This window comes from Lissotriton vulgaris, chromosome 3_1 (assembly GCF_964263255.1).
Source record: "Lissotriton vulgaris chromosome 3_1, aLisVul1.2, whole genome shotgun sequence".
NCBI lineage: Eukaryota > Metazoa > Chordata > Amphibia > Caudata > Salamandridae > Lissotriton > Lissotriton vulgaris.
The window spans coordinates 1,123,695,942-1,123,719,349 of record NC_141689.1 but is presented as its reverse complement, the minus strand read 5'-3'; the positions used below and the strand labels follow the sequence as shown (position 1 = coordinate 1,123,719,349).

At 46.4% G+C, this 23,408-nt stretch overlaps 1 protein-coding gene across 2 annotated transcripts in view; it reads right to left on the bottom strand.

Moving 5' to 3' along the window:
* The window catches only part of TRMT10A (tRNA methyltransferase 10A), a 251,783-nt gene extending 243,290 nt beyond the window's left edge, over positions 1-8,493 (bottom strand). For both annotated transcript variants that reach the window (XM_086961601.1, XM_086961599.1), the window contains exon 1: positions 8,169-8,493. In XM_086961601.1, coding sequence (XP_086817727.1) covers positions 8,169-8,380 — 212 coding nt within the window. In that variant the 5' untranslated portion in view covers positions 8,381-8,493. The remainder of the gene's footprint in view (positions 1-8,168) is intronic.
* Between the last annotated feature and the right edge of the window lie 14,915 nt (positions 8,494-23,408).

Here is a 23,408-nt window from a genome sequence, read left to right as displayed (position 1 = left end):
ATCTTAAAACCTCACCTTTACAACAGCAACAACAACCACATAATTTATCCATAACTAAAACAAAAAAGCAAACCTGGAATATACAAATCTCAACCTATCGCTTACTCCATATCATGGTTTACTTTCCCACACAAATTACCCTGCCCAACATCACAGTAGAGTCCCTGCCAGAGGACTACCCATCTCTCAATCTCAACCCTCAGAGGTCCTAAAGTAAACCAATCTTCATGAGTTGAATTCCCCAGACTCGGGCCAGTAACAGTTCTTAGTTAACCTGCATGACTCAATGAACAGGGAGAATCGATAATGTACAAAGGTTATTAGCACATAATTTGACTGCAAGTAAAATCAAGAAAGGGACTTGTCTGACACACATAGGCTCCCTATCAGGACTTTAGGATGCCAGTAGTACCACACCATGCTCTCTGCACACCAGTCAATAAAATACCATAGAAAGCAAAATCCTATGCACATTGCATACCAGCATATAAGAAGAACGCCAAAAAGAAAAACACTCTTAACCAGAGGAAGCAGCTCGGTCACATGCCTCACCATTTTCAAATGATCCACTCTGGACATACAGCCCTAGGCCCAATATTCACAATGAAAGAAAGTGACACAATAGTGAGATAATTACTGCAGTAGTCAATATTGACCCTTCACATCAGGTAGGGCGAATATGACTACTAGGCAGCAGCTGATGCACTGATCACCTTACATTGCACCCTACATTAACCAAGACTATAAGCAATTATTTTTGCATTGCACAAAAGGAGGCTATGGGACCACTAGAGGCATTTCATGCACATCTCCAGTACTGGGTAAGCATCTACAAGGTGGTCAACCCAGAAGTAAGATATTTGCACAGTGGCAAAAATCAAAACTATGTCACGGTTTCCCATAAGAACCGAAATAAAAGCTGTGCAACACGCTTGCACTTGGGAGTCCCCAAACAGCGCACTTACAGGTGACCTATGCCGGCATTTTCAAAGGGCTGGCAGGATATGGCACATGGAGGGCTCTGTATGATCAAACTCCAGGACCCCAGGCAAGCAGAGTACAAAAGCATGTGGCCACTGCTGCAGTCCCTACCTTAAAGGGATACAAATCCAGTGAAGGAGAAGAACTCCACCTAATACAACCATTTTACATGCACATCTTGAACTAGTGACAGTCTGTACCTCAAGTAGCGTCGGAGAAAGAAAGCAGCACAGAGAGAAGTCCAGGTTTAAGAAACAGCCAACTACAATAGTTTATAAGAGGGAGCTCTGTTATCCTGCAATTATTTTTATGTGGCTATATAAAAAAAAAATATTCAACATTGAATAGGATAATGTAGCAATCAACCCCAGCCCATTTATCATGGATTTTGAGGTTCTAACTGATCTGTGAACTCACTGAGCCACTTTTGGCCTCCCCACAATGACCTTGTACGACTAAAGTGTTCCATTCTTTGCAATTGCAATTACATAACCATTGATCAGTTGCCATCATTCACAATTGATTAGGATGTGTAATTTATCACTGAACTGCATAGTCTGCTTCTAATTCTCACATTTTTCGTTCATCACCAAAGTCACCAGATATTACTGATTATTTTTCCATGTATATGACAACTTGTAATTTCCACACTGCCTAGTCCGTTTATAATTTTCCACTCATCACCAAAGTCACCGGATAATTTTTCCATGCTTATGACGACTTCTGTGTGGTTTCCTTTCACCTGGTCCTCAATCTAAGATGGTCGCCGTCTTTTCCGGGTCACATGACCACACATGAGACTGTGCGTGTCACCTCAGAACGATGCTACCACTGGCCAGAGTCACCTGACTATCCGCCCGAGTCACATGACCGCTTGATCTTCCAATTTAAAACACGTTGAGCCTAGGGTTCCCGAACCAAGGACTGCAGCCCCATCATTATGCTGCCACCGCTCCTGTGCTAGGTAAGCGCCCGCATTCCTCGTTCGCTCATAATCCACGACGAGGCACGCGGATCTATAGCATATGTTTAACTCTTTTTAGGTCCAAAGCCGCATTGCGCGCCAAGTCCGGGACCCAGACAGTCTCGTCTCCATTCAGAGGTAAGCGCGCACATTCTCCAGCCCCTCTGTTCTTCCCCCGTGACCCAAGCCCATACTACAACGGTGTCTCCCTTTATTTAGGTTTGCACTTTCGGAGAATGACCCCACTCTGCTGATTATGCGAGGAACTTTATCCCGCCCAAATTCTTAGATCACGTAAAATCATCCTGTGATTCCAGACTATTGAGAATTCAAAGGGTGAGCTTTGTCTAATTCCCTAGCCATGCCCTTCATCCTTTTTACCACCTTCCACCCCCCCTAATGGCCACCTTCTCATCATTCCAGGTTCACTGGCCTCTCTTGAAATCTTGAAGTGTTCACACAAGCCCTTGCCCACAGGGCTATACTGAAGGTAACAGCACCTCTTCTAGGCTTCGGCGACACACCGGTTGTTATCACAACTGAAGCAGCACCATTGATAGCATGTACCTCACTTACATCACTTCGTTGCACTACTCTGACCTCACGCACTTACGCTTAATGTCCGTCCATAATTTTTATGACCCCCTGGCAACCTTTACTTCACTCCCCCTCCCCGAATTATAAGCATCACGTCTGGTTTCACGCGTAAAATAATTAACCATTCAGTTATGGTTCCTGGCGCAACACACATCTGCGGTGTTTTTGAGCTATCTCTGCTGAGAGCCCTGACTGACCTCTTTATATGTTTCCTTCCCCCATTTCTCTCCTTTATTTCCATGCTAATATAGAGTAAATTACAGGCAATTGGTTTCAGGCACTGAATTCAAAAGTCTTGATGATGATCCTATATCCTTCGGTTAAGGATCGAAACGCCGTTGGCATAGGTGTCAACCTTATACACAGTGGTTCTTATTTGTAATTTGTATAAAGGTGACCTTCTCATAATTGTTGTTTACTCTATTGCATATTACTTATGGAAACAACTGCAAACTGAGCCTTTTACTTTGTGTGTCTGTTTGATATGTGGCTTCAAGGATACAGGCTTGTATCACACTGTTATTAACTTGCATTTTTGTTTTATTCTGCAATTTTGCATATTAAAATCGTCCTTGTCTGGCTGGATATCGCCTAAATATAGTACTGATTGAGGCTATATTTATTGCATACACATTCTCCATTTACTCAGGGACCACTGTCTCTTGTAATAAGTTAGTTACCAAGGTCCCTGGCCGATTTACATTTGGGTTCCCTTGTTCGTAAAATACATGGGACCACTAGAGACATTTAATGCATATCTCCAGTACTCTGTAAGCATCTACAAGGCGGTCAACCCAGAAGTAAGATATTTGCACGGTGCCAAACATCAAAACTATGTTACTGTTTCCCATAAGAACTGAAACAAAAGCTGTGCAACACGCTAGCACTTGGGAGGCCCCGAACAGCCCACTTACAGGTGACCTATGCCAGCATTTGCAAAGGGCTGGCAGGATATGGCAAATGGAGGGCTCTGTATGATCAAACTCCAGGACCCCAGGCAAGCAGAGTACAAAAGCATGTGTCAACTGCTGCAGTCCCTACCTTAAAGGGATACAAATCCAGTAAAGGAGAAGTACTGCACCTAATACAACCATTTTACATGGACATCTTGAACTAGTGACACTGTGTACCTCAAGTAGCCTCGGAGAAAGAAGGCTGCACAGAGAGAAGTCCAGGTTTAAGCAACAGCCAACTACAATAGTGCATAAGAAGGAGCTACATAAGAAATCTATGTAATTTCTTTTGTGGGACAAGAAGAGTCCACTGACGCTGCCAATATGGGATTTGAGCATTACCACTCCAAAAAGATCAACAAAATGGTTCTGTACAATACCACCGGTGTGATTCAAATAGCGCCTCATAGTGCACATACACATGTATATATGCATAAGGAGGCCATGAACCCCTACCACTCGGAGGGTGCTTTGAGTTCCAAAACTAGCAAAGGAAAACTATGCTAAGAAGCAGATATTTGTTCCTGAAGCCATACGACACACTGCAATGCTGCAGTATGGCCAAGGGATTACAGCTGACCACCCTTGCCTTCAGCGTCATCCAATGTGAGGATGAAGACCTGTGTCTGTGGTTGAATACAAGATAGAAGAGAAAGCCCAATGGACTTCTTATCATAACAGCTCCAACAAAGCGAAAACAAAAGGATGAAAGGCCAGTGATGGAAAAGCATGCGAGTATGAAATCAAATGACTGAATCTGAAAGTTTGAAATAAGTGGGCAAAGTGACAATCTGAGAGTTCGACTTTCAGCTAGGTAACAGGCACCAAACACGGTCCATGTGACAGGAGTTCACCCCGCTGTTCAAAGTCTGTCAGGAAATATCCATGACAAAGAAAAGAGTGCACCTTGTCTATTCAAAACAGCAACCCTGACTAAACTGTCAAATTTTAACACAACAGACACCAGAGTGTGGTCATAAGAAATGTCCAACTTAGGTCAGCCAGCAAAAAACATATGATGGAGGAGGAAATATGGCCAGATTAGATTTAGATAAACCTTTATTTCTGTTTGTTAACGGATCAGTCTTGTGCCAAGTGTAAGAGACCATCAGCCTCATTCAATTGAACCTCACAGTGGCATTTTGTATCAATGTGTCAACATTGATTTTTTCTTTCCAAGTGAAAGAAACACAAACTAGTTGTCAGAAGTAAGGACTACGAGTAGCCGCAGGTGAACTTCCTTAACTGCGTTGTAGAGGAAGAAGTCACAACTTGAGAAAATGCTCAGCATTCACAGATAGCCATTTCAGCTAAAAGGTCAAGTGCAACCATTAGAGGAACAAAATGTAAGTATTTTCTGAGTCAATGGTTTACAACATTGCAGAATAACATAAGATAGCTACTTATCAAAGGTGAGATGGACCATGTCGTACACACCCTTAAAACGTACTGCAATTAACCATGTAACAACCTCAGGAAGTACAGCTCGCTGTGTTTCAGCTTCTCCGGGAATAATAGGACATCCCTCAAACATCACAGAGGCCATCCTAGTAGTGCTATCTACATCCCCAAGATGCCAGACCAAGAATGAAGGGAGTGTGTTGCTGGAAGGCCAATGAAAAAAACATCAAAAAGTGTAGATTTTACATCACAGACATTCAAGGAGATGGCTGGGAGTTGCAAGAACTGTAACTAGTGGGAAAAAAATAAAAATTCTTTGGAAAGTAGGCCTATCTGGGTGATGGAGTTGACAGGTACCCTGGTGAACATCCTACAGGCAACCATCAAGTCAGTAGAAGCATCTGCTTATTGAAGAATAAAGATGGACATGAACAGCCAGGAACTCTGGACAATGTGAAACCGAGATGCTTAGTCGGGGAGACCACTCAGGAATTCGCAGTTTCCAAACATACTCACTAGGTGCCAGCATTCCATCGAGGGACAGGATGACTGCCATCATGGACACTCTCAGGCAGGTTCACACCACTGAAAGTTGCAACCTAACCTAGTGCCACTTACTCGCGCCCAAGACTTTCTTGCTTCCTCTTTCAGGATCTTTAAATTGTAACCTCTTGGTCTTATGAGTGGGGAAGGGATGTCATACTACAAACTAAGCCTCAAAAACACCTCTAACTGGCCAAACCTTTTAACACAAAGTACTTTGCGTGTTGAGATTTTAAAGCCCAGGTGACAGGAAAAGCACAATGCTAATTTCTAGAATGCAACATTTGTTGAATTAAGAAGCCAGGACCAGCTAAAGGGGTCACTCATGTTGCCGGAGCTTGACGGGCACAGTTCTCGTGGGAATATTCATAGCACCGCTTTTTGGATCTATTTAAAGAGAGAAGCCAGCATTAGGCAAACGGAGAGGTACAATCACGGGCTCACCAAACAAGATTGGGCTACAGACTCACACGGGGTCTCTAGTTTCCTTCGTGAGTCCAAACCTATACCGCTGGTCAAACAGACAGCATACGTAGTGTTTGAACCACATAGTTTAAATAAAGACAATGTCAGTAGCAATGAGAGCAGACTAACCTGGTTCCATTCCTAGTGTCAACCAACTCGCGTCCAAGACTTTCTTGCTTCCTCTTTCACGATCTTTAAATTGTAACTTCTTGGCCTTATCAGTGGGGAAGGGATGTCATGCTACAAACTAAGCTTCAAAAACACCTCAAACTGGCCAAACCTTTTAGCACAAAGTACTTTGCGTGTTGGGATTTTAAAGCCCAGGTGACAGAAAAAGCACAATGCTAAGTTCTAGAATGAAACATTTGTTGGATTAAGAAGCCAGGACCGGCTAAAGGGGTCCCTTGTGTTGCTGGGGCTTGACAGCTTTGCCAAAGCCTCTTAAATCTGATTTTCTTGAAGAAGGAAAAATGTTTGGCAAAGAGTTGTGTTTAATGTTATCACGTTTTATGGAATAGGCACAACTGTTTGGACACTACTGGTCTTATGGCTTTGCAGACAAATACTCGTTTTCTGAAAAGATAAGGGGGCATATGAGCAGGCCCCTACCGCCATGGGAACGTCACTTTTTGCAACGTTCCCGTAGCAATAGGGGCTTCGACTTATTTACAAGGCATTGTTAAGCAACTTAACATGGCTTAATGCTGCCTTGTAAATAAGCCCCCCCCCTCTTTCACACTATGCTTAGCGTGAAAGGGAGGGCAATGGGTGTTGTGGTGGGCGTTCATCCACTGATTCTGACGCTGCCTCCTATTTACAAGTGAGGCATTAATAGGAGAGAGCACCAGAATTAAGACCAGGGAAAACCTGGTCTTAACCAGGTGAAGCGAGAAGAAATTTTTCATTTCTCCTAGTTTTTGCTGTTTCCACATGTGCTGCGTTGTGCAGCACACATGGAAACAGCAAAAAGCCAATGATTGTTTATGTACAGGAAGGTGTCCCTTCCTGCACATAAACAATCATTAAAACAATGACTTTTTGCAAGTTCTTTGTGCGCTAATGCAGCACACATAGAAGTTGTAAAACACCATTTCTGATTGTTTATGTGCAGGAAGGGAACCCTTCCTGCACATAAACAATCATCCCCGTGACGCAGGCATCCTTGCACCATGGTGCAAGGGTGCCCGAGTCAGCGCATCTAATAATAGGTAATTATGCCTACAAGAGATTTTGTTCAGTGCACTCAATTGAGTTATTCCTGTCAATTACTTGTTGGTCAAGCCCCAAATGGTGGCGGACTATTAGGTAATCTAGGCATCAATGCATTTATTTGGGATATGAAAAATATATGATGGACAGTTTCACAACACAGGAATGTATTTTTCAAACTATAAACAGGCGCATGGCAGCAGTTTTTGCGCCAGCACAGGGGGAAGCCCAGAGATGCAATATATTGTTGTATATATATGTTGCATCCGTGCTTCGAAACTAACGCAGAGAGGCGCAGCAAAATGACTTGCTGCACCGCGCTGCATTTGTTTCTTGTAAATCTGCCCCTCATTAAAGTAGCACACATAGAAGTTACAAAAGAGCATTTTAAGATGGTTTATGTGCAGGAAGGGGGCCCTTCCTACATATAAATAAACTTCCCCTGCACGCAGACACCTTTGCACTATAGTGCAAGGATACCTACATTGGCGCTAAGCTGCTAAACTTGGCGCCAGTGCAGGGAGAAACGCAGGGCTGCGCCATATTCTTGTAAATATGGTGCAGCCCTGCGTTTCAGAAGTGGCAGCACATGTCGCCAAGGAGGCAAACGACACGCTCCGCCACTTCCCTTGTACATATGCCCCGAAGTGTGCAATGGAAATACATAAGTCCCTCTTTAGCCCAGAATACCTGTTTTTTGCTGAAAAGTGCTTGTACTCTCCCTTCCAAATTAAAGAAGTGTAGGCACTGAGTGCCTGCTAGTACATGTGCTCATTTAAAGCATTTAATGAGCAAATGTCTGGACTACTTTTACACTCTCACTGGTACACGTGTCCGATGGTATGGGATGGGTTTGTTTATGTTTGTGCATATTTTATATAGCGCGAACTCGACCCGAAGGTAGCGCTTTACATGAGCACCGTATTTACATTACACATTCAGGCACGGGGAGATCAAGTGATTTGCCCAGAATCAATTAATCTTTTATTTAAAGTGCCACTTACAACCCCAAATGATTGCACCTATGCCATGCAACTGGCCCCGCTCTTACGTACTTCCGAAGCTCTCTTTGGTCCTCCCATTGCTTCTGCCTTTGTAGTTTCTTCAGCTGTCGCTTTGAGACGGGGTGAGGAGCGCCCTCTTCCTGCGATGCTGTGGTGCAGAGCGTATGCTCCAACATGTCCGAGTCCTGCGGCGGTGAAGCCATGGCAGGGACTATAAGCACTTGGCGAGTACAGACCTTGTAAATGGAAAGGGAATTGGCCATAAAGAAACGTGTCAAGCTCTCCTTATTGTAACTCCACGCTTATGTGACAGTCACATGGCAAGAAAGAGGTCCGAATTCTGTGCTGGTTCGCACTCCTCTATCACTCTATGCTCAATTCGACCAAACTGTAACATTGCTAGAACATTACACATAATGCGTGTAGTTCCGTAAAATAGGCGGCCATCTTAGAGTGTCATTTTCTACCTCCTCTTAATACCGTGAAAATGGAGACCGTAAAATTCGAAAATATGTTTTAATTTTTATTTGATGTACATGTACTTCTTGAGTAACGGTTTAGTATTTTACTTTAAGTGCCCTTTTAGTTTTGAAAACATATTCAAAACTGTATGCATACAAAAGGGCAGAAATGTTCTTTTTCAAAAGAAATTGTACTGCAAAAGAGAAAGCTGTGCCTTTTGGGTGTTAAGAGTTCAAAGTCATTTATAATGGACGTATTAAAGGATGGCCACTTAAAGTGCGTAGATTTGGTCAGTCCTCGTCGGATTTAAAGGAGCTCGTGTCATTGCCTCAATTACTTATGTGCTGTGTGGCGGCCATCTTGAAAAGTAGTATTTTTCAATTGTTTTGGTTTGACATGATTTCAGTGCAAACGCTGTTTTATTTTTCACAAATGATCCTTAAAATCTGGTCACGTTTTTGAAGTAGTGCCGATTTACATACCTCTAAAAACTTTGCAGCAACTTGGGAAGTGACTGCTAGCTTGACTATTTATTTAAATCCCAACACCCTGAGTCAGGCTGCATAGCTGCCAAGGTTTCATATTGCTATGTGTGACATTTTCATAATTTCAGTGTGATTATGAGTGACATTTCAATGACAATGAGTGACACTTTTTCGCGAGCAAAATCAAGCATGAATTAAATTAAATTTGAACAACAAAAAAATCTTTAAACTACTGGAAAGCACCTGAGACACATTAAGCCTCAGACTGAGGCGCAGAGAATTCTCAAGCACAGCCAACAGCTAGTGCGCTGTAGTGTTTATAATTTTATAAACTAGTCTCTCTCAACATTTACTTAGTTATTTCGAAGTTCTTCAAGGAATGGCCCGTTCAACTTGAGGCTGCTTAGCACAAATTAGTAAATATACAAAATAAATGACCTGCTCTATTTTCCATCAACATACTCCAATAACTGGTGTATTTTTGAGGCACTTTAGTTTAGCTAGCATTCATGTACCACACGTATACATGCAGGTACCAGCTGCCTCACAAACACGAGCACCATATTCAAGAGACACCTACCATCCTCTTGGGAGCGCTGAATTTAATTTCCTTTCATCACACAAGTAAAGCACAGTTGAGCTGTTGGCTCGCCAGGGTGAAGTCAAGTGAATGCTAAGGGGGCAGACTGGAGCAGAAGCACGCACCTCGGGCATTTTGGTCAAGGCAGCCTCAGGCCCTGTGAAGCACACATTTAGTCACAGCATGCGCGGTCGGCAGCCTCGTCGAGCCAGTGGGTAATTATGTGAAAGGTGATAGATGATCATGTGTAGTGGCATTTCATTAGTAAACAGTGTCAAGTGTGCGTTTAGGCCAGAGAAATCATGGTACATTAGCCGCCTGAGAAAGGTGTAGTGCCGTTCATATTGTGTGTGTGTGTCACTGACTGGCCGCTATGTGCAAGTTTGTGTGTGGGTGTAGGTGTGACTCGTGTCTGCATGGTGGAGGAAGTCAGAAGGCAAGTCGGGCACACAGATTTGTAAATTGATTAACGGCAGGAGCTGTTATTTTATGCCGCTCACTGACTCCTAGCAGGGTTAGGCACACACTTACTTGAAATTCAGTGGCGCCAGCTTGAGAGCAGCTACATTTCACGTGATGCCGGCCGCCTGGCTTCCCTCTTTGGGCAAGAATTATTAATTTATCAAATCGGGGTCGGAGTGATCTAACGAAAGTCAGAGACTCGGGCGTGGGTCACTCCAGCAGTGCATGCCTGTACTTGGAGCTTTACTGTAAAGAAATATATGATTACCTGCGCTCATGAGGGTTAGTGCGGCGCCAGGCCCTTCTCCTCCACAGAATCCAGTCCTGAATGAAACAGCCCACTCACGCAATTAGAAAGAGGGCTGTGACGCACATCATTTTAAAGTAAAGTCTCGAGACACTTAGGAGGCGCTGCGCTGCCTATGAAATACCGGGGACAGCAAGGCGGCAATCTTATTGATACAATGAATCAGCAACTGTAGTAGCCGGCAAACCTGCAGGAGCAGCGCGTTCTCGCCAGCGCCCGCTGCCAGCCTCATCAGCAGCTATAGTTTAGCATAGTAATATGTATGCAGGCAGGCATTTAGTTGGCAGCGCTAACGGCAGTGACAGCCAAGACGCTATGCCTGTAATGTGTGACAATGCATTTCAGTGCGGTGATGCGGATCACCACACTGAAATGCGTTAGACTCACGCCTGATGAGTGATACTTGGCAGGACTGCCTGAGAATATTAGTTGGGGGTGGGTGTGTGCAGAGTAAACAAGTTTTCCAGGTCCATATTAGCAGCTCACCTAGTCCTGGTTTTCGCTTTGCATTCTGGGGGTTGCAGTTCTATTTATATCATTATACAATTAAAAATCAGGGGACCAATAGAACAAGCCTTTGGGGAAATTCTAAGTTCCTAACATAACTCATAGGTCTCTAGAAATATGCCCTAGTAGTGGAGCCAAGGGTTAGGCTGATGTAAAGTAACAAAGCACGCATGAAGGAATTTATAAGATTATTTATTTTCCAAACTTACAGAACCTCAAGTCGTAGTAACTGACTAAATCGTTGTTCTGTGCTTAACAATCCAGCGCAGAACATACCAAGAAGAAGAGAACAGGGAAGGAAGGGGGCATACCAAAGGACAAATTAAACAACTGATAAGAAGCAATACGGAATCAATTCATACTATGAATACAGCATCACAATACATGAAAACCCCACTTACACATAAAAATCCATTACAACACATCTCCTTCCTATGAAGGATTACTTGAAAACATACTCCCGGTACCACCCAGGTGGGCAGTGTGGACGGGAAGCATAGCTTCTCTCAAACATGTACTGACTGGTGGGAGAAGATTCACTAGTATTACAAACTCTTTCTACAGAAGACCTATTACACTTGGATATAATGTATATGCTCGACACTCGACCATCTTCAAGCGTCACCACATTAGGACTGACTTTAGCCACCCGCCCTGGTTTGAAAAATTTGGCAACTCCACCTTTCACAGCATCCAGCGTTCTGATAACCCACTTTCCACTTACCACCAACCACACCTTGTTTGCTGTTGTTCCTCCTTTTATACGCATTATGATGGTTCCTGACACAATTTGCCACACTCTCTTGATGAACCCATCTGGGTTCCCTACCTCCCATTCAAATGGGGAACAATTTAGTACCAGGTAGACGACCTTTAAGCATCCAAAAGTGAGAGACCCCTGTAGCACAATTTGTGGCAGTGTTGTAAGACCACAGCAACTTTTGTATAGCCCTATCTACAGGGACCCCTGCAACCTGTGCCGACTTAATACACTTCTTTAGCATACAGTTTACCCTTTCCACTAGTCCATTAGCCTTTGGGCAATATAAGGCAGTTTTAAGGAGTGCAATAGACAAATCTGTTAAAAACGCTCTCATTTTTTCTGAGCTAAATTGAACACTATAATCAGTCACGCTGGAACTGGGTATTCCTTCCGTCATAAAGGTATCAGGTAAGAAGTCAATCATGTCCTGTGCAGTGATGCCATTTACCGCTTTCACCACAATCCAATAAAAAAAGTAGTCTACCAAAACAATGATGAACTTCCCAGTCCACGCCGAACTGTTAAGAGGACCAACTAGTTCTTGTCCAAGTTTGTCGCACGGTTGGTGGGAACTGTTACTGGTGACAAAGGCGCTTTCCTTAAGTGCTTACACTTGCCACTCATGGAACATGTGACGCATTCCTTGACTTTTCCTTCCACAAGACTAGCCAGACCCGGGAACCAGTAGTTTACTCTCGCTTTGGACTTGGTAATGCTACGCCCTAAGTGTCACTCAGGTGCCAAATCTACAATTATCTACCACAACTTCTCAGGAGTAATATTTTTCTCCCCTCTAAGGATCATATCCTTATAAATTTGTAACTTGTGCCTTACTTTCCCAAACCATGGATGTCCTCATTTAAGCCATTATGTTTGGGAGACCATCCCATGAGAATCTTTTCTCTTAAGGCAACAAGAGTGGAATCATTGGAAGAACACTCAACCCACTCTTCTTTGGAAATTCCAGGGCAGTTTATCCGTAAGACAAGATCCTCGCACTTCCCATCATTTCCCACCACAGTCCCTTTCAATGATAATCGTGAGAGACAGTCAGACACAGAATTCTTGTTCCCTTGAACAAAGTCATTTTTAAATGATATCCCTCCAGACCCAACATCCATGGCTATTCGGGGAGTGGTGTGTTCCCCTCCTTTGGTAGAGAAAATGTATGTCAAGGGTTTATGGTCTGTCCTTAAGGTGAAAGGTAGACCCCACAGATAGAATTTGAAATTAGTAATGCCCCAAAAACACACTAACTCTTCTCTTTCTATCATTGAATAGTTAGATTCTGCATCCTTCAACATTTTTGATGCAAATGCCACAATTGTTTCCTTGCCGTCCACCAATTGCACTAAACACACACCTAAATCTTTGGTGCTAACACCTGTAGTATCAAAATTGCCCAAATATGGTGCATTCACAATGGCTACTTTAATACTCTTAAAGGCTTCTCTACATGCATCATCCCACACAAGTAAGCTCCCTTATTTTAGCAGAGGCCTTAACGGTGCAGTGTAATCAGCAAAATTCCTAACAAATTTGGCCATGTATTCCACCAGACCCATAAATGATTTAAATTCCTCTTCAAAGGCAGGGTGTAGAGCTTATTTGACCACCACACCAGGTGATCTTATATCATCCTTGGAGGTGTGATGACCCAGATAGTACACAGAATCCACACTAAACTTTCACTTGTCAAGTGTTATGGTCACCCCCGCATCTCTGAGAACAGTGAGAACATTCATAAGTGTAATGTTGTGCTTGCTTATTGAGTCACCATAAATCAATAAATCATCTTGAAAGTAAAGCACACTACAGACATCCTTCACAAGGTGATGCATTACTCTTTGGAATACAGCTGCCGCTGATGCCAACCCAGAAGGCATTCTGTGGTACTCGAAAGCATTAAATCGTGTGATGAAGGAAGTAAGTGATTTCGAATCCATATGAAGTTCTATCTGGTGATATGCTGAAAAAAGATTGATTATACTAAAAACACAAGCGTTACAAATCATGCAGATCATATCACTTACGCTGGGTAGTGGAAATCTATCCACCCCAAAATTGTGGTTAAGATTTCTAAGATCCAGACATAGGCCGATGCCTCTGCCACCTGACTTCTGGGCCACCACAAAAGGAGTCGAGCACAGTGAGCTATCAATGGGCTCTATAACAGTTTGACTCATCAGCTGATCCAACTCTTTTCTTAAAGGTTCCTGCATTAAAATGGGAATAGACCGAACTTTGTGCACCACAGGAACAGCATTCTCTTTCAATATAATTTTGCGTTGAAAATGTTTCAGTTAGCCCAACCTATCAGTAAACACTTCTGGAAACTCATTAGCTATCTTAATTCCCCAATCTATCTGTTCAACAGCCTGTACAGGTTCACTGCTATTAGGGTCAAGTTTGTGCCTAATTCTTTTTGGTGTTTCCACCCCAGTAAGCTAGACCCTCTATCTGCATTATGAACCTTCCCATTAGTACTGAGACCCTTAAAAGCAATGCAAATATCAATCATACCTAACAAAGTTATAGGATCCTGATGATAGCCACCAGGATGAATATCTGCATCAATATGAATGTGACCCTTACTCTTTAACTTGTCCTCAAATGTTTTTCGTCCAAGAATCTTGTAGGGCGAACCTGAGTCATGCTTAAACTGTTATCCCCGCACCATCTGTAGGAAAATTTCACTCGTAGGATAAATATTCTCAGTTCCATCAACAACGGATGTAAGCTGAAACACAAACTTGCTTGTACTACTATCAGACTCCTCTACAATGTGAACTTGTTTGGTTTACATCTCTCCATTTCTACATGTGCATGCATAATGACCCCTCATGTTGCACTTTCTGCACACAACTGACCTCGCCGGACAATAGAAGCTATTAGCTAAGTGATTGTAACTGCCACAACAGTAACACTTACTTCTTTTCCTCTCTTTAGTACCATCTGAATTTTTTAATTTGCACACCCTGAATTGTCCTGACTGCAGAAACCTCTTTGTTGTTTTCATCGCCATGAATATGGTTTGTGTGATTCTTAATTACATGTACAGTTTCAGACACACTACTCTGCTTCATTTCTTTAATACACTCCGTAGTGTGCTCAGTACTCCTTATCAAATTGTTGGCCTCTTTCAAATCAGGACTGTGCGCAAGAAACTTTTCTGCACCCTAGGATTGTTGGCACACCTCACCAACTGATCTCTTATAATAGAGTCACTTAACGCCCAAACTCACAAAAACTAGCTCACCACCTCAAACAAGCAATATAGCTACTTATTTTCTCTTCTTTCCCTTGAATCCTGCAAAAGAATTTGTGGCTCTCCAGCACAATATTCACATTCCTTCCAAAATGTTCCCTCAATTTCCAGAGAGTAAATAAGTACACATCCTCTAGACCCTTCTCTTTCTCTTCACTCTCAGACCGAGGGGTCACTACATTCTCATAAATCCTTCTACCCTGTACCCCCAAGTTCTGGAGCAAAGTATACTGTTCCTTAACGCAGAAACCTTTTCCCCACCAATAGCAATCAAGTAAGATTGAAACAGCATCTCTCACTCTATCCAGGGTAATGCTGGTTCCCCATCCTCATCCAGAAAAGGCAGGGGTGGTGACATACTGGCTACAGCCATATTGTATATAACTGCAGGCACTAAAATTACACAATGATGAGGGTTCCTAAATGTGCAGGTCAAAGCAGGTATATCTAAATTACTGTTAATTCCCTTTCTGTTTCTCACCTGCAAAAAATGTGGTTAGCCCAGGTCGATTAGCATGAAACATGAATCCATACTAAAAGAAATTTACAGTTCCACAGAAAACTGAAGCCATCCCCTTGATAATGCAAAAACATATACAGTTGTACAGGCGAGAAGAGTGTAACAGAGTCAACCTCAGAGGCGTGGTCTTTCGTCGAGCAGAGATGCTTAACTTCCTGTGGGCATACTCTAGTCTGCCTGCTGCCGGTAAGCATTATTTTTTTTTTTTTATTTCAAAAGTTTTTTATTCAGAAGATTTTCCAATACAGTACAGTAGTAATGCAGTGATGCTGGGAGGGGGGTGGGTTACAGCTGGGAGATATTATGCATTTTATGGTTACATGGGTACATATTTCATACATGGTATAGGCTGTTTGGGTTGTAGGTCTGTAAACCCCCCGGAGAGTGTGAGAGGGAAAAAGAAAGAGGAGGGAGTGGGTGGGTGCCTCGTGTTGCCTTCTTAGCTCTTAGCTGTGGCTGCTTGCTGGTGAAGTGTGCAGTGTGTGTGTTTACAGGGGTTTGTGTACCTCCAGGTGTTCATCCAGGGCCACCCACATTTCATTCTTAGCGTTGTGGCAAGGGGAGAATTTCCCAGTGATGTTGTCTGCTCCTCTGAGAAAGGTGACCCAGTTTAGCCAGCTCTTGAATGTAGCCTTGGCTGTGTCTTTCCAGTTCACTAATATGGTTTTGACTGCTGCTGTGAGTAGGATGTCTACTAGGTCTCTCTCCTCTTTGTTCTCTAGGTCTGGTGCCATGAATGCTGTGGCTAGCCCTATGAAGCCTGGCTGTATGTTCTTCAATCAATCAATCAATCAATCAATCAATCAAAGCATTTATATAGCGCACTACTCACCCGAAGGGTCTCAAGGCGCTAGGGGAGGGGGGTCCACTACTGCTCGAACAGCCAGGTCTTGAGCTGCTTCCTGAAGGCAAGGTGGTCTTGGGTCAGGCGGAGGTGGGTCGGGAGGGAATTCCAAGTCTTGGCGGCGAGGTAGGAGAAGGACCTTCCTCCTGTGGTGGCTCTTCGGATGCGGGGTACGGCGGCGAGGGCGTGGCCAGTCGATCGAAGCTGGCGTGTGGGAGCGTAGAAGTTGAGGCGGCTGTTGAGGTATCCTGGGCCTTGGTTGTGTAGGGCTTTGTGTGCGTGGGTGAGGAGACGGAAGGTGGTTCTCTTGTTGACCGGGAGCCAGTGCAGATCTCTCAGGTGTCCGAAGATGTGGCTGCGACAGGGGATGTCCAGGATGAGTCGTGCTGAGGCGTTCTGAATCCGCTGGAGTCTCTTCTTGAGTTTGGCGGTGGTTCCGGTGTAGAGGGAGTTGCCGTAGTCCAGACTGCTGGTGACGAGGGCCTGGGTGACCGTCTTCCTGGTCTCAGTGGGGATCCACCGGAAGATCTTACGTAGCATGCGCAGGATGTTGAAGCACGACTTGTCTGGTCATGGAGAGGAGGAGTCCAGGATGAAGCCCAGGTTGCGTGCGTGGTCTGTTGGTTTGGGTGCGTTGCCCAGGGCGGGGGGCCACCAGGAGTCGTCCCAGGCGGAGGGTGAAGATCCCAGGATGAGGACTTCCGTCTTGTCCGAGTTCAGTTTCAGGCGGCTGTTCATCATCCACTTGGCTACGTCTGTCATCCCTTTGTGTAGGTTGGCTCTGGCGGTGGCGGGGTCGTTGGTGAGGGAGAGGATCAGCTGGGTGTCGTCAGCGTAGGAGATGATGTTGAGGTTGTGTTGGCGTGCGATGGCTGCGAGGGGGCTCATGTAGACGTTGAAGAGGGTTGGGCTGAGCGAGGAGCCTTAAGGAACGCCGCAGATGACTTCGGTGGCTTCTGATCTGAACGGGGGGAGGCGGACTCTCTGCGTCCTTCCGGCGAGGAACGGGATAATCCATTCCAGTGCCTTCTCCTGGATTCCGACGTTGCTGAGGCGCTGCACTAGGGTACGGTGGTAGACAGTGTCGAAGGCCGTGGAGAGGTCTAGGAGGATGAGGGCCGCTGTTTCTCCGTTGTCGAGCAGGGCTCGGATGTCGTCGGTGGCTGCGATCAGGGCGGTCACGGTGCTGTGGTTGGCCCGGAAGCCAGACTACGAGAGGTCGAGGGATTCGTTCGTCTCGAGGAAGGCGGCCAGCTGCTTGTTGACGGTCTTCTCGATGACTTTTGCAGGAAACGGGAGCAGCGAGATGGGGCGGTAGTTCTTGAGGTCGGTGGGGTCGGCTGATGGCTTCTTTAGTAGAGCGCTGAGTTCGGCGTGTTTCCAACTCTCCGGGAAGGCAGCGGTGTCGAAGGAGGTGTTGATGATGTCCCGCAGTTGGGGTGCGATGACAGCGTCGGCCTTGTTGAAGACGTGGTGAGGGCAGGGGTCGGTCGGAGATCCGGAGTGGATGGAGTTCATCGTGCGGATGGTGTCTTCGGTGCTGATCGGGGTCCAGGCGCGGAGGGTGGTGGTGGGGGGTGGTGGTTCAGTCGTGGCGTGCGTCGGTTGAATGCTGAAGCTGTTGTGTATGTCCGCGATCTTGTTGTGGAAGTAGGAGGCGAGGGAGTTGCAGAGGTCTTGCGAAGGGGTGATGTCGTTGTTTCCGGCGTTGGGGTTGGAGAGCTCTTTAACAATGTTGAAGAGTTCCTTGCTGTTGTGTGCGTTGTTGTCCAGTCGTTCCTTGAATGCAGTTTTCTTGGTGGCGTTGATCAGTTGGTGGTGTTTTTGGGTGACGAGTTTGAGGGCAATCATGTTGTTCGGTGTTGGGTCTCTGCGCCAGGCTTTCTCGAGTGCTCGGCAGTTCTTCTTGGAGCTCTTGAGTTCGTCGGTGAACCATGGGGCTTTCTTGCTGCTGGGTCTGCTAGGCAGGGTCTTCAGAGGGGCGAGGTCGTCTGCGCAGTTGCTGATCCACTTTGTGAGGTTGGTGGCCGCCTGGCTTGAGTTTGTTGCGCTGGTGGGGGGGTTCATGCTCAGGGAAGTCGCGAGCTGGTCGGCTGTGATCTTGTTCCAGCTTCTGCGTGCAACCTGTTGCTGGTGGTGGTGGATCGTGGTCCTTCTGAAGCTGAAGTGGATGCAGCTGTGGTCCGTCCAGTGGAGTCCGGTGGCGTGGCTGAAGGTGATGTCCTTGCTGGATGAGAACACGGGGTCGAGTGTGTGTCCGGCGTAGTGGGTGGGGGTGGTCACCAGCTGCTTGAGACCGAGGTTGGCGAGGTTGTCCAGCAGGGTGGTGGTGTTGCGGTCGTTGTTGTTCTCCAGGTGGAAGTTGAGGTCCCCGAGGAGGATGTAGTCAGCGGAGGGGAGGGCGTGCGGGCTGATGAAGTCGGCAATTTCTTCGCTGAATTGTGTGCGTGGTCCCGGGGGTCTGTAGATGAGGGTGCATCTGAGGGTGGTCTTGGGGTTGATGTGGATCTGGAAGTGCAGGTGTTCGGCGGGTGCGAGGGTGTCGTCGGTGTTGGTCGTGATGCGGATGGTGTTCCTGTGGATGATGGCGATGCCTCCTCCTGTCTGGTTGACGCGGTCCCTCGGGATGATCTTGTAGCCGTCCGGGATGGCAATGGCGATGTCGGCGCTGAGGAGGCGTTCATCCAGGTTTCCGTGAGGAAGGCGAAGTCTGGGGCTGTGGTGTCAAGCAGGTTCCAAAGCTCGACGGTGTGTCTGTGGATGGAGCGGGTGTTGAGCAGGATGCATTTGAGGTAGTTGCTGCTGGTACTCGGCTTGGTCGGTGCTGGTGTAATGCAGGTCCGAATGCAGGTGAACTTGCAGGAGTGGCAGCAGAAGGGTCCGTGGGTGCGTCTCGGGGTGGCTCGATAGCAGCCCGGGGTTCGACCGTCGTTGAGTGCGTAGAGTTCGGTGGCGTCGTAGGTCCGGCGGGTGGGCTGGTGTCGGCGGGATTCAGGGGTCCTGGCACTGGGCGTGGTCCAGGTGCAGACGGGCGCAGACGGGCTTACCTTTGGCACACCTACGGCTCTCAATCGGCGCGCCCGCTGCGCGTCAACGCTGCGCATGCGCACGGTCGCCATTTATGGCGAAGTGCAGGGAGTGAGGAGCAGCTGGGAGGCGGGAGCGGGGAGGGCACAGAAGGAAGGGGGCGTGTCCACACTCCCGGCGGCGGGAAGCGGGAAGCGGGGAGCGGGGCGGGTGGGCGCAGGGGAAAACAGCACAGGGGGGGCAACAATGCTAGCAGAAGGAAAACAAAGTATTTAAATACAAAACACAGTACAAATTATAACGAAGCAACAGAATGGCAGAGATGCGGGAGAGCAACGAGCGGCGGCGGGGGGCGTGGCCCGAAGGCGGGAAGGCTCAGCGAGGCTGAGAGCAGCGGCAGGCGGGGGGCACACGCGACAGCTGGTGGCCGTCCGTGCGGCGCGGGGGTGTCCTATGAATAGGTCACACTCACCTGTGCCGCACGGTCGCCATTTATGGCCAAGTGCAGGGAGGGAAGAGCAGCTGGGAGGCGGGAGCGGGGAGGGCACAGAAGGAAGGGGGCGTGTCTGCACTCCAGGCGGCGGGAAGCGGGGAGCGGGGCGGGTGGGCGCAGGGGAAAACAGCACAGGGGGGGCAACAATACTAGCAGAAGGAAAACAAAGTATTTAAATACAAAACACAGTACACATTATAACGAAGCAACAGAATGGCAGAGATGCGGGAGAGCAACGAACGGCGGCGGGGGGCGTGGCCTGAAGGCGGGAAGGCTCAGCGAGGCTGAGAGCAGCGGCAGGCGGGGGGCACACGCAACAGCTGGCGGCCGTTCCGCGCGGGGGGTCCTATGAATCTTCCCTATGGTCGTGTTGATGAGGTCATTCACTCTCATCCAGAACGTATTGACTTTTGGACATTCGAAGAGGAGGTGTTGTAGGTCCCCTGTCCCCCTATGGCAGTTCCAGTACGTATCGCTGTCCCTTATGCCTGCCTTTGCAAGTTTGGCAGGAGTCCAGAAGGCCCTATGTAAGAGTCAGTATTTTGTCTGTGTAAGTTGTGGTGTAATTTTATTTGTTGTGGCTGACCTCCATAGTCTACCCTTTTCTTCCTCACTGAGGTGTCTCGTGTACAGTGTTTCCCAGAATCTAGTTGCTTTTGCTTTCAGTGAGGATGTTTGGGGGCTCAGGAGTTTGTATATTTGCGCTGTTTGGTGTCCTGTCCTATTGAGGTTGCTCATGTATTGTATGATGGTGGGTTTCCCCTTGTGTAGACTCGCTTTGGTGATGGATGTCTTGATTTTGAGGAAGGTGTAGAGCTCTACATCCGGAAGATTATGCACTTCTTTGAGGGTTTGGAATGTGAGTGGACAGTCGTCATTTTCCAGCTGCGCTGGGGTGGTGATACCCTTCTTGATCCAGGTTTTGTTGCACATTGTCCCCCCTTTGTATTGTATTCTCGTATTAAACCAGATTGATTCCCAGCTGGTGCCTCTGATCCGTTGTCCCATTTGTTTGTCTACTCTAAGCAGGGCTGTTATGGTGTGTTTGATGATGGGGTCGTGCCTGGCCGGGTGCTTGTTTGCTGTGAGCATTGCTATTGGGTTTAAGCCCTCCAGGATATTCTTTTCGAGTTTTAGCCACTCAGGTTCGTAGTCATGTGTATTGGTTATCCAGGAGATCCCTTGTTTAGCTAGGCAGGCTGTCTGGACGTTTTTAAAGTTCATAACGTTCAGTCCACCCAGATCTTTATTGAGTCTCAGTTTCTGTAGGCTGATTCTCGGTTTCTTATCTTTCCATAAAAACTTGTTAATTAGCTTGTCAAGTTTTTTGTGGAAGTCTTCTGTCATGGTTAAGGGTAGCATGCTGAGTGTATAGTTGATAGCTGGTGTTACCATCATTTTTATCATCTCTACTCTACCCCACCAGCTGATGTATTTGGGGGACCACAGGTCTAGTCTCTCCTTAATTTTCCTCCGGGTGGCTTCTTCGTTGTGTTCTAGGGTTGCTTTAAGGTCCCTGCCAAAAAGAATGCCCAGATATTTAAGAGGTTTTGTTTGCCAGGCTAGGCCTGAGTTGCCCAGTACCGCTCTGGTTGTATGCACGTTCATAGGTTTACACTCCGATTTGTCCCTGTTTAGTTTGTAGCCTGAGGCCTTTGTATACTCTTCAATGGAGTTCATAAGTGCTGCGATGGATGTAGTCGGTTTCGTTGTCGTTATTAGCACATTGTCTGCGTACGCTGCGAGTTTCACTGTTTTGTCCTTGACCTGGACTCCTGCTATGTCTGGGTTCATCCTTATCATTGTGAGTAGTGGTTCAAGCGCTAGTAGTAAGAGGCCCGGAGACAGGGGGCAGCCCTGCCTCGTCCCTCTTTCCAGAGTTAGCGCCTCTGATGTGCCTCCATTTACTACAACCCTGGCTTTTGGCCTGTTGTATAGTGCCATAACCATGCCCCTGTATGTGGTGCCCAGGCCAAATTTCTCATACAGAGATCGAGGAATGGCCAGGAGACTCTGTCAAACGCCTTCTCCGCGTCCAGTGCTATCATCACCGCCTGGTCTGTGCTGTGTGTTGTTTGGTTGATGAGGTGGCATAGTAGTCTTGTGTTGTCTTGGGACAGTCTGTTCTTGAGGTACCCTACTTGTGAGTTGTGGATGAGGTAGGGCAGGACCGTGTTTAGTCTGTTTGCTAGGATTTTTGCGTATATTTTGCAGTCCACATTGATGAGTGATATTGGGCTGTAGCTCTGCGGGTATTGTTTTTTTTCCCTTCTTTGGGGATTACGATAATATTGGCTTCCGCCATGGAGTCCGTCATGCGACCCTCGCGGATGCAGTGTGTGAAGGCCTCCTCCAGGATGGTTCTTAGCTGTTCAAGGAACTTCTTGTAGAACGCCGCCATGTATCCGTCGGGTCCTGGTGCCTTGTTTGGTTTGAGTGTCGTTATAGCAGTTACTATCTCCGCGTCTGTGATGTCTCCTTCTAGTGTTTCCCTCTGTTGTGCTGTTAGTGTTGGTAGGGCAATTTTGCTCAGTAGTTCTGCCCCCCCGTCCATAGCTAGGTTTCTGTCCGCGCTGTATAGCTCCTGGTAGAATTGTTTGAAGACCTCTAGGATCTCTTTGTTGGTAGTTTGTGATTTGTTTATCTTGTCCGTTATTGCTGCAATCGAGTGCTGCCTTTGTTTTGCTTTCAGGTATGCCGCTAGTTGTTTCCCTGCTTTGTTGGCGGTGCATAGGTTTATGGCTTTGAACTTGTTGATCCATGTACCTGCTCTTTCGCTCAGGATCTTGTTGAGCTCGTAATTTTTCTTTGTAAGTGATGTTAGTGTGTTCCTGTCAGTTAGGTTTGTGCAGTGCCCTTTTTCTAGGTTCCCGATTTGTTCCTCTAGTTCTGCTATCTTCTTGTTCCTGGCCCTGTTCATTCTGGCTTTGATGTTTAGAAGTTTCCCCCTGAGTGTTGCTTTTAGTGCGTCCCAGATGGTGCTCTTGTTTGCTCCGGCATTGTCATTGAGTTCTAGGTATTCCTTTATGGCTTCCTCTATTTCTGTTATGTTGCCTGGGTATTGTAGGATGTCGCTGTTGAGCCTCCATCTGCGGCTGGGTGTCTCATTGTGTTTCCGGCTCAGTGAGAGCGTGATGTGTGCGTGATCTGAGATAGTGATTGGGGCTATGTCCGTTTGGTCGATCAGGTGTGTATGTGTGGCTGACATTAAGACCCGGGGCCATATGTATCAAGGCCAAATGGGTTCGCAAACGCCGAAATTCGCAGAATTTCGGCGTTTGTGAACCCATTTTCGCAAAATGGTATGTACCAAACAATTTGGGTGCACAATAAGGAATCGCAAAATTTGCCATTCCTTATTTTGCGATTGCATTTCCTTAAATGCAATATATCAAGGAAAAAAAAATCCAAAATGCCCTTAAGGAATCGCAAATTACCACCAACTTCTAGTTGGTGGTAAGTTGCGAATTCTTTTAAAAAAGCTTTTTTTTTTAAATCCAATGGTGCCATGTGACGCTCATACATGCCCTTAGGGCATGTATGTGCGCCATATGCGCACACATGTCATTTTCA